Source organism: Takifugu flavidus, chromosome 20, assembly GCF_003711565.1.
Source record: "Takifugu flavidus isolate HTHZ2018 chromosome 20, ASM371156v2, whole genome shotgun sequence".
NCBI classification, from domain to species: Eukaryota; Metazoa; Chordata; class Actinopteri; order Tetraodontiformes; family Tetraodontidae; genus Takifugu; species Takifugu flavidus.
In genome coordinates this window covers 2,303,863-2,314,605 of record NC_079539.1, presented here as the reverse complement: position 1 = coordinate 2,314,605, position 10,743 = coordinate 2,303,863, and the positions used below count along the sequence as shown (strand labels likewise).

Genomic DNA, 10,743 nt, shown 5'->3' with positions numbered 1-10,743 from the left:
AACACGTCCCCTCATTTATCCAGTGGCCCCATATCTGTGAGCAGCATGGGACCCCCCCCCCCCAACTCTCTCTCTCTCATTTATGTAAATGTATCTCGCTGCAGCCAGCAAAACACACGCGCACACACGGCGCGTAAAAGTTTCATTATCATTAAGGTCAACTTGGCGCGTGCGGCGGGGTGGGTGGGCGACGGGGGCCCACGTTTACTGCTCTCAGAGAAAGAGAGAGAGGGGGGGTGCAGGAGAGTCCGCGGAGGAGAAAAAGAGGACAGACTGAAGGTAGAAACAGGAGGAGCTCCATGCAGTCTGGAGGATGCTGCGCTGACACGCGGATCGGCGGCGGCTCTCTCTGATCCATCTGCGTCCTCCCCGACGAATCGGAACATCCAGAGACACTTCCCCCCCCCCACCCCAGACTCTCCTTCGGACCGGCTCTGTTCGCCATGCCGCCGGCCGTCCGCTCGGTCGGGTATCTGCTCCGCGTCACCTTCCCGGCGGTGCTGTGGATCGGGCTGCTGTGGAACACCGTCTCAGCGGGAGGTGAGCTCTGGCTCCGGGTGTGTTTTGGTGCAGTGTTGTGGTGTCTCCGCTGCCCGGCTCGTGCGCAGCGGCGGCTGCTCGAGTTCAGCTTTCAGTCCCCGCATAAACAACTCATCTTTCTGGGCATCCCTGTCTTGTTTGGGGAGTCGTGGGAGGAGAAAGACAGAGAGAGTGCGGTCGGGGGTGGTGGTATGCGTGTGTGCGTGTCCGTGCGTGTTTTATTGGGGGGGGGGGGGGGGGGGGGGGGGACTCTTGAAATAAACGCTTTTAGTGGGTTATTCATCGTGTCAGCTTCCAATCCATTTGGCACAAGAAAAAAGATCAGGCTGCTCCATGTGGACGGGAGCCCACGCGTGTGCGTGGGATCCTCCATCAGACAGACAGACAGACAGAGAGAGAGAGAGATCACCTGTCAACCTGTCAATACCCCCAGTTAGAATGATGGTCACGCACGGAGGGGGGGGGGGGCGCACCGCGGTGCAAGAATCCAAACGCAGAAAGTTGAACCATGCGGGAGGAGGAGCCATTTTTAGAAAAGTACCTCCCAATGAAAAAGTGTAGCAGTTAAAAACGAGGCTCTCCTTGGGTTGTTTCATTGCATGAGTTGCTCCTATCAGCACTTTTCCAGTCGTCTCAGCCAGCAGAAAACGGGAACCAGCACAGTTCCAGTGTGTCAGAGCGCCAATGTAGCCACTCTTTTATCACATATGACAAACATCAGCACTGCGCTTTTATTCAGCTGTGTGCAGAAATATTGACATGGCCCCCTCCCTGGGTGCTGGAATGTCACTCCGCCATTTTCCAAACTAGGCCAGACTACAGTATGAACTGTAGTATTTGTTAATATTCGATTATTTTTCAGATATGATACACCTTTAACCTTATTTCTCGCACGATGTGCAGCGTCTTCTCAAGACGCGTAAATACTTGTATAGTGAGTATTTTTTGGCAGCCGTTTTTGATGTTCTCTGACCGGGAATAAAAGGTTTCCGCGTCCTGCTGTGCTGCTTTTTTTTAGCTACAGCCTGGAACACGGAAACAGCCAGAGCTGCTGCGGATATTATGGGCTTTCTTTTTATTTATAGTCCTGCTCCCTTCCTCAGCTTCCGTACACAACTTGTTTACATTGGGCTCAGAGCGCCACGCTGATAGCCACGACGCCCTCTATTGTCTCGTGCGCGCTTCCGTCCGCCTGTATTTCCGCAGCCCCTTTTTCAAAAGAGGAACAAGCCTCAGCTTCGAGCTGCATTCAGCCAATCAGAATCAGCCCGTGAAGCTCCTGCCTTGGAATAGAGGACATCGGGACCCAACAGCCGTATGATGGATTTATTTTGTTGGTTCTGTTTGGGGTCGCTGGTTTCTTCAGGATTTGTCAGCTGAAAACACACAGTTTACTGGCTGGATTCAGAGCGAAGAGTCCTGTGTTTTAGGTCCGACAGAGGATTAAAAGGCACATATCTGCTTCACTTTAACCACCCCTCTGCTGATCTGCCACTTGAGAGTCCTCAGCTTTTAATGCAGCCGAGTCGGCCAGCTCTGAAGGAGCTTTTTCACCAGCACGCCCCTCTGCACAGCCTTATTCTCCTAATTGAGCACATTTTCCGCACTTGTTAGAATCAAGCGAAAGAGCCGAAACATTTGCTCAGGTTGTCGATCTGCAGGATTTTCCAGTAAATGATGAAATACTGGCTGATATTGGTCCAAACTGAGCACAAACCTGGAGTCAAGCTCGCAACCCTGAACATCTGCATGCCTCAGTCTTCATGTCAACACATTAGTGAGTGGTTTGGTAACGGTTAGACTCATAGAACTGTTGACTCACACACACATGCACACCACACGCACACACACACACACACACACACACTCACACACAATCACGATGTCAAGCCTGTTCTGTGACATTACAGCTCTGCTGGGTGATCTCATTAAGCAAAGACAGTGTGATGAATCCGGTGGTGGTGGTGGTGGTGTGGTGTGTGTGTGTGTGTGTGGTGTGTGTGTGTGTGTGGTGTGTGTGTGTGTGTGTGCGTGCGCGTGTGTGTTTGGTGGCACTTTGGTGTTGCCTTTTTTTTAAACTGTGCCTGCGTATGAAGATAGGCTGGATCAATGCGTGGTCTAATTTCTCGGGGTGAGAGTGATAGGCTGCCAGGAAGACAGCTTGACAGCCCAGTGCAGACTCAGGAGCTCCAGCTTCAGCTTCCAACCAGGGAGCGACGCTCTTTCATCGACCCACACCAGCTCCTGTCGTACGCGCATGTTTACGGTTTAAAAGTACATACGGATCGTCCTCTCCTTTAAAATGGCCTTTCTCCTCTCATCACGCCGCCCCTGCCGTTCTGCTCTTCAACTTTCTTCCTCCTGTCCTTTTGCCCAGCCAGCGCCCTCCTCCTGCCTTTTTTTTTGCATCCCCATTATTTCTGATTGAGTGGAGTGAAAAATAGAACTGAGGGGAAGACAGAGGAGGTTGCTCCTTGTAGTTGAGCAGCTCTGGCCTTATTATACAACCGCGTCCTCCGGCTGCAAACTTTTGAGGCAAAGTAACTGAGCGGGAAGGAAAACCGAGGGAAAGGGCGGCTCAAGCGGGAAAGAAGTTTGCGTTGGTTACTGGGTCTTAATAAAACTCCATTTCCAAGAAACTGAAAGGTCACTCCAAACATGCTAGCTTTGTGTTGTGAATCGCCATTGAGGTCCAGGTTTTGTTCTCCTTTCACGCATTGTTCCCACCTTTTATGCTGTCACGGCATATCGCAAACAGAGAAAACAGAGCTGAAAACAACTGACCGCTGACATTTGCTCTCACTTTCACACACACTCCATCGGCAGAGCTTATTATGTTTGCTTCATCCCACGCTAACTCCGTCGACTTTCTTCTGCCTGTTTGGACTGGTTAGCAAACAAGCCCACGGCTGCCTTGTGAAAGGACCTTGTATCCAGTGTGGAGTGGTTCTGAAGGATGCTGAGCAGACACTCCCACCCTCTCCATTATTTGTGACCCCTAGGTCACAGGAACGTCTTAAAATTTGAGACAGATCTCCGTCCTTGTGGACGCTCTCATCCCACTGAATTAATTTTAATTAAAAGCAGGGGAAGGGAACTCGGCTAATGTCAAATCTACTGGAATATCATCGCGTTTCATCTCGCAGAAACCAACTATCCAACGAAAGCGCGATCCCTTTGTCCTCGCGGAGAAATAACGACAAGATGAAATCCAGGAACAACAACAGTTATAGGAAAAGCCGGTGCTTGTGAGACAAGAGCAGACGGCAGATTGGAGGCAGAAAGTTGGAGGTGACCCCATTTTAATCAGCAGCTCTCTTAGGCCACAGAACAGGTGGGCTTAGTGGGGGTTTAACCTTTGATTTCCACAAGAGCTTGTCAGAATATGAGCATCTGATTATCATGGCCACACATACCTTTGTTCTCATAATGAAGGACCAGTACCCCGTGGTCCAACATGGCTCCAGTTTGAAGGAATGGGGATTTGATCGATTTCCTTGATGTGGCATTTAAGCAGAACGGGAAGTCACTCTGAGCAGGGAGCCTCTCTTATTGCATCTTGTGCTATTATGTGATATTTTCTGAGCTTGAAATGATACAACAACACATGGTTGATTTTTCAGAGCATCTCCTGAGTCTCTGAAAGCTCTAAAATCGCCCTAATTAAAGGGAAAAATTATACTTCTTCCCAATTTTCTCTCGTCAGTTAATCATTTGAGGGGAGGAAAAGTGGCATTTAGTCGGTTTTCACTGTGATTCTGGGGCAGAGGACACGTTGGAATTATTTCATCCAGCATGTATTTTTCTCAGAACATTCTTGTAAGAGAAATGCTCCAATCTTTTCCTCAAACTACTTTCATTAAGTCCAATCCCCATCAGTAATTAGCTTAGTTCAAAAACAGGTCATGGCTACATTAATGGAAGTCTCCAGCACATCACTGTGGATCACGTCCCCTGTCAGGACGTGTATATGCGAAGCTAACAGCCTCATTTTGTGCTAAAGTTTGATGTAGGGCTTGAGATTCCGTCTCGCCGCTTAAGTCAAAAACCAAAGATGTGTCTGGACAGGAACAGAAAATACATAAAAAGCGTATTTGCCAGAGTGTTTATTCTTGTTTGTGTTGGCCGCGGCTGCAGAAGTTGAGAGAAAGCCGGAGCTGCCATCTCAATTAGTCGCTGCGCTGATTAGGACCAGAAGTGAGAGCCGCAGCTTCGCTTTCCCTCCGACACCCTGACATATGGTCCGGGTCTCTGCACCAATCCTACCAGAGACGACAACATCCCCCTGAATTATTCAGTTCCCGACTTCTGCGTGTGTGTGTGTGTGTGTGTGTGTGTGTACGTGTGTTGGCATCAAAGAATGGTGCCTTAACTGGGGCCACGTCTCGCCACTGCAACTGACGTCTCCACCTCAGTAGGTCTGCGTAGACCCTTGTGACCTAGTGCATCTGTGGTTCTGTGTGTGTGTACGTGTGTGCGCGTGCATGCGTGTGTGCGTCTTGTTTGGTATGATTTGCTCAGGGCTGCCACAATATCCGGGATTATCCTCTCTAGGATGGCTGCAGGATTGCACGGATGCTGCTGACACTTCTCTTGAAAAGAAGCAATTAACTGAAGCTTAACTTTGCGTTTGTCTGTTTTAAACCAAGGAAACATGTGTGTGTGTGTGTGTGTGTGTGTGTGTGTGTGTGTGTGTGTCTGTGTGTGTAGGTCCATATTTATTATGATAGATAAATATTCATTATCAGGTTGTTTGGCATCTAATCACATGAACATTGACTTGTGTTTGCCCTGCCTTGGTGTCCCTTTCTGGGTCATTTATCAGGTTATTTATAGCAAATATATCATATTTCTGTAAATCACCTGAGGTCTCACCTGTGCCTGCGACACGTAGGGGGCGGCTGAAGCAGCTACAGGGATATACTCACCCTCTGCAGACAGAAATGCAACCAGGAAGGTTGTGTTGGTGTGTATCTGATCATCTAAAACACGTCAACCTGTGGTCGGCTGCTCCTGAAAATGAGGAATTCTCCTTTGCTTTTCCCCAAGATCCTAAATTGATTAAACCGACGTCGTTTGGAAGCTGCGTGAGAGGAGCAAATCTGAGGTTGATTAAAGCGCCCCGTGATTCGCTGTTGTCCTCCCAGTACCTCAGTGAAATTAGACTAAACGAAATTTCTCGATTAAATGCGCAGACGAGGCGTTCGCCGGAGATCACGGGCGAGTGTCGAACTGTGATCCAGAGAGGAGAAGAGACGTTTGTGATGGGTGTCTGAGAATTAAGTGTCAGTGTAGATTTTTCAATTTGAATGAGCCAAAACACACACACACACACACACACACACACACACGGACACGGACACTCACACAGTCTAACTAATTCAGAAGCAGATTGGCACCGAGTGTGTCTGCAGTCAGGCCTTTTAAAAGGTTAATATTTCAGTTCCCATTTGCCTCAGAGCTTACTCTAAGCCACGTTCTCCTCAGTCATCTTCCCGCCTTTGATACGGGAATCTCTCTGAACTCGTTCTGTTGGCGCGTTCCACAAACAAGTGTCTGGGAGTGTGATAATCCGTGCTGCTCCGAGCTCACAGCGACGCTGATAGCGGCGCCTGTCATGCTGTCGAGTCAGTTTGGCGCCCTCGTTCGCTAGCAGACAAGCCAGGCATTATGGGATAGGGAGGATGGTTAGATGGTGTCTTGTTGTTTTCTTTTTTTTCCCCGTGATGATTGGCCCCAGTTACGACTGTGACGTTCAGTGTTTCAGAGCCGCACCTCCGAGCTGCCATTGTAGGGGGGGATTGATTGATCGATTCCTGTCACAGTCGTTCACAGTTCTTCAAAGCACAGCCCCCTCTGAGCCCCGCGGAAATTTCTGGTCCAACAGTTTCTGAGCTTATGTCAGATACATTTGAGGACTAAAATGATGAAAAATCTCCGGCTTCCTGCGGGATGTTGGCTGCCAGTCAGGCGTGCTCTGAAGTCTGTGACAGACTGTTTCACAGAAAATGACGGCTCGTGTTTGTAATGCAACCTGTTTTTCCAACGAGCAGCACACTTTGTTGACAGATTTTTCTAGATGATAGCAGCAAGCTAAGGCTGACAAGCCAGTCATGACTCATCACCTTTTCAGTGCCATTTATGTTGCGTGTTGGAAGTGATATTTGGATTGTTTTGTTATTTGAGGTCATTTTCATTTGTATCATGGTGCTCATTTTATTGAAATCATGAGAGGATGTTATGTGCATCACGTTGGCTAGAGCTAGTCGGCTATGTGGCCATCCAGGCTGACCGGGAAGAAGTATTTTTATAAACAGTTCTGCTTCTCAGTTTCTTCTCTGTCAGTGGCCACTGAAACCAGATGAAGGATGGGTCAAACTTGTAGCTATTGCTACAGACAGCTAACACTATCTGTCCGTATTCCACACAGTATCATGCCATGGTAAGAACACAGCTTTTATTGTAACTGGTCCCGATGATCGCTGCAGCAGCTAATGCTAAAGCTAATGCTAATACTGATATTAAAATCTCCAGTCGATCTGTTATCACAAACTTCACTTAAAAAGGCTTGACCTGGAGCGAGTCTTTCTATGAAGTGATAATAATCTTTAGCTGCTATAGCCCCATATATTTTAATTTTAGATATTAACTGACTTTATTAGGGCGCTAATCTGTGGTTCATTTGTGCGGTGCTGTACAGAAAAAGTTGCTGATCAGCAAGTTCAGTTTTGATTGATCGGAGCCTCACAGTGAACTCCTTCTTTTTTTTTTTTTTAGTTCACCACTAGAAAATCGCCTATAAAGACAAGTGATGGCAGTGAAACAGTGGAATGCTCTCAAGAAATCTGCGAACTGCTGCTTTTAGACCACATTTACTATTCTATACTGTACAAGCATCAGCCACGTGTGCAAGTTTGTTGCTCCAAATCGAATCTTATAGCCAGAAACAAACACTCGGGACCATATTTTCAAGCTAATTGCTGCTCGACGTTGCTGAAACCTGTCTGATGTTTGCACGCGGTGGTGCGATTTCCTGTCACCGTTCACCTTTATTTCTGTCCTCACCTGTGATTTATTTCCGGCCGTTTTCTCAGTGGACGCGAGGGTCAGGGCCAACCCGACGTTCACACTAAAAGCATTTCATCTTTGACTCCTCTCGGCGCTCGACCTGCTTTTACGATTCCTGGGGCTGTGAGGGGATACATCCACCTTTTCTTTTATTCATACAGGTCTTAAAATACACACATTCAGAGAATATTTCACTTTTAACATCCTTTTACGACGCTTACATATTCAGATGGACGCCGCTGTGAAGTTTCCTCTGTTTACTTACTGGCTTCTTGGTTCTGTTGTGCCAAGATATCTAAATAATTTAACTCCTCTGGTGATATAGACCATAAACCTTTCTTCTTCCTTCATTTTATGTCGGACTCTGGGCTCGCCGTTCAGTAATATCGAGCTGATCTGTATAATTTCCATTTTTTTATGATTTTGATGAAGATTTTAATGATTTAAGAGGCTCTCTGACAAATGGGTCAAAGGTTATGCGGTCTGCTCACCACAGCAGGCAGCTGTCTGGGTAGGAATCAAACATTTTTAACTTCACTGCCCCATTTTAAAATTCTATTCTCCCCAAAAAGAACTAAGTGGAACAAGCAGGGGTTGATCACAGCAACTGAGAATTTATATATATATATAAATATATATATATGAAAAGTCCCTCACTGATTTGCCTCCAGATTCCACCAGACTGTGACTGTTCCGCAACAGGCCGTGCTTGTGGCTCCGCCCCCACCAGCATGTTTCATGTATGTCCCAGAAGTGGCTCAAAGCTCTGGAGAATATGCCATCAGTCTATTTTGGACCGAAGCAGCGTTGGTTTGCACAAAGCAGATCGGACCAGACGGGAAGTCCCCAGACACGTGTGTGATAAACCTGCAGCTCTTTCAAAATAAAACGCGGCCACTTTGGACTGAAATAACAGGTGACATCATAGAAGACATCCTATTATACTTCCTTTGGTTTCTCTCCTCCATCTCCTCTTCCCCCTCCTTCCTGCTGTGAACTATTGAGACTTTCAACGACTTTAAACGCGTGCACATCGGCACGCACGCTCACACACATTTAAATGACTGCTGCATACATAATAGAAACTGTATTCAATCCCAAAACATCCCCTTAATCCCAACCTTTACCATTACTAACTCTGACATTTCCACTTAATCCCACCCTAATCTGTGCCCCAAACGCACATCTCTCTCTGAAGCAGGCCTGAAAAATCGGAGGGGGGGGGGGGGGAGTCCTGATTCAGGAATGTTTTCCTCTTCCATCTTTCGTTTTGAGGACGTTTAATCCTCGCGGGGATTAAATGCTGTCACATAAGAAGACGCAGAGTCCCGGCCCGGTGGCAGCAAAGTACCGCACGACTTTAAGTCCTCTTCACTTTGCGCGTTGGCTCTTGCTGCAGCCGTTACTGCTTCATCATTTTAGTCACTCTCCCGCCGTCTCCGGGCCTCGGCGGCTTTGTGGAGGCGCTGCAACATAGAGCACAAAAGCCTCGTGTGCTGAGATTATGCTGATGCTTCGGCATTTTTCAAATGTAAAATATTCAGGAAGCACAGCAGGTGTTGACAGCCATCATCCCATCCATCCTGTATATATGCATACATACACTATGTATTATAGCTAACCTTTAAATAATTCAATATAGGAGATGTAAAATCGACTATATGCTTTTCTGCCACTCACAGAAGCAGTTTAAGGCTTTACATATGGGACATGAACTGCTGGACTACACGAGCTCCGGTTTTCCTTTTGAAATAATGATTTAAAAATGAGGTTCAAAATCAATTCAATTCAACTCACCAGGGGGGTCAAAAACCCAGTCCAAGGGATCCAACTGGGTTTTCTGACCTAATGGGCACACAACTATTTCACCCGGGTTCCCATTTGCCTTGGTGTCTGGGTAAAGAAGGATGAGAAATCCAGGAAAGAGGGACATAAAAGGAGAAGTTTATGAGAATGAACAGTCTTCTAACTATTGCTGGAACTCCCTGTGACAGAAGGAATCTGCTGGAAGAATGACGGACTGGCTCCCCTCAAAGACTGGACCACAACCTCACGGAGCAAATTTGGGGAAAGTTGGAAAATAAACAGGACAAATCTGTCATCCGTCAAAAGGAGAAACTTTGGCTTGAGTTGCAGAATTGATGGGAGAAGATTGATGTAAAGAACTGTACCGACGACGTGCTGCTGTGACTGCTGCAGAGGGCGGATGAACCAAATATTCAAGTTAAAAGAGGATCAAAACAGACGGACTGGCGTCATCTGGTAGCTGTGTCGCAACCATCTGCATATTTCATGAACTTTAGGAAATCCAATGGTGTCTAATTTCAACAGGAAGCAAAAAAAAAATCAGTCAATACCGACGATCCCATAGAAATCTGTATTTCCTGTAGATTCTATTGGGGAGGGAAAAAGAAGAAAAAAGACTTGTGTTGCTGTTGTTCTACAATTCTAGTGGGAAGCAGCTTATATGCTTGAGCAACAAGATTTAGCACTCATTAATCATACGTGCTCTCGGGGGAGGAACACAGGCAGGTACACGCCACCTTCTGCACGTGGCGAGAGGAAAAACTAACAGATGAAAGGAAGACAAGACGGAAGGTGTGATTCCAGGAATCTGGACAGATGAAGGTTGGAGACCAGGCGGCGGTGGGGGTGGAAGCACAGCTGCACCTCCAAACTGCATGTGATGGAGAGAAGAGACAAGGGGATGAGAGGAGGGAGGGAGGGAGGAAGGGAGGGAGGAAGGAAGGGAGGGAGGAAGGGAGGAAGGGAGGGAGGGAGGGAGGGAGGGAGGGAGGGAGGGAGGGAGGGAGGGAAAGAAGTGCGAAGGAAAGGGAGCCTGCAGACAATCCCATCTGCTCAACTGGTCATGCCTAACTGCAGTAACACCTGCTTCTGACACACACACACACACACACACGCACACGCACACACACACACACACACACACACACACACACACACACCACACACACACACACACACAGGTGAAGGTTGTGGCTGGAAACCAGGATTTCAGCAAACCAATTTAAGAGCCTGACATGCAGATTTACTCACCTCACGTCTGCTCTCATCTGCAGACATTTTTATCTGATCTGGAGCTGGAGAATTATGCGACCGGGCTTAGTTTAGGCG

General features: G+C 47.5%; 1 protein-coding gene across 2 annotated transcripts in view; it reads left to right on the top strand.

Moving 5' to 3' along the window:
- The first annotated feature begins 225 nt into the window (after positions 1-225).
- The window catches only part of LOC130517207 (seizure 6-like protein), a 31,581-nt gene continuing 21,063 nt past the window's right edge, over positions 226-10,743 (top strand). Inside the window, exon 1 of one of the 2 annotated variants that reach the window (XM_057018952.1) lies at positions 226-540. In XM_057018952.1, coding sequence (XP_056874932.1) covers positions 444-540 — 97 coding nt within the window. In that variant the 5' untranslated portion in view covers positions 226-443. The remainder of the gene's footprint in view (positions 541-10,743) is intronic. The other variant, XM_057018951.1, reaches the window with a different exon arrangement.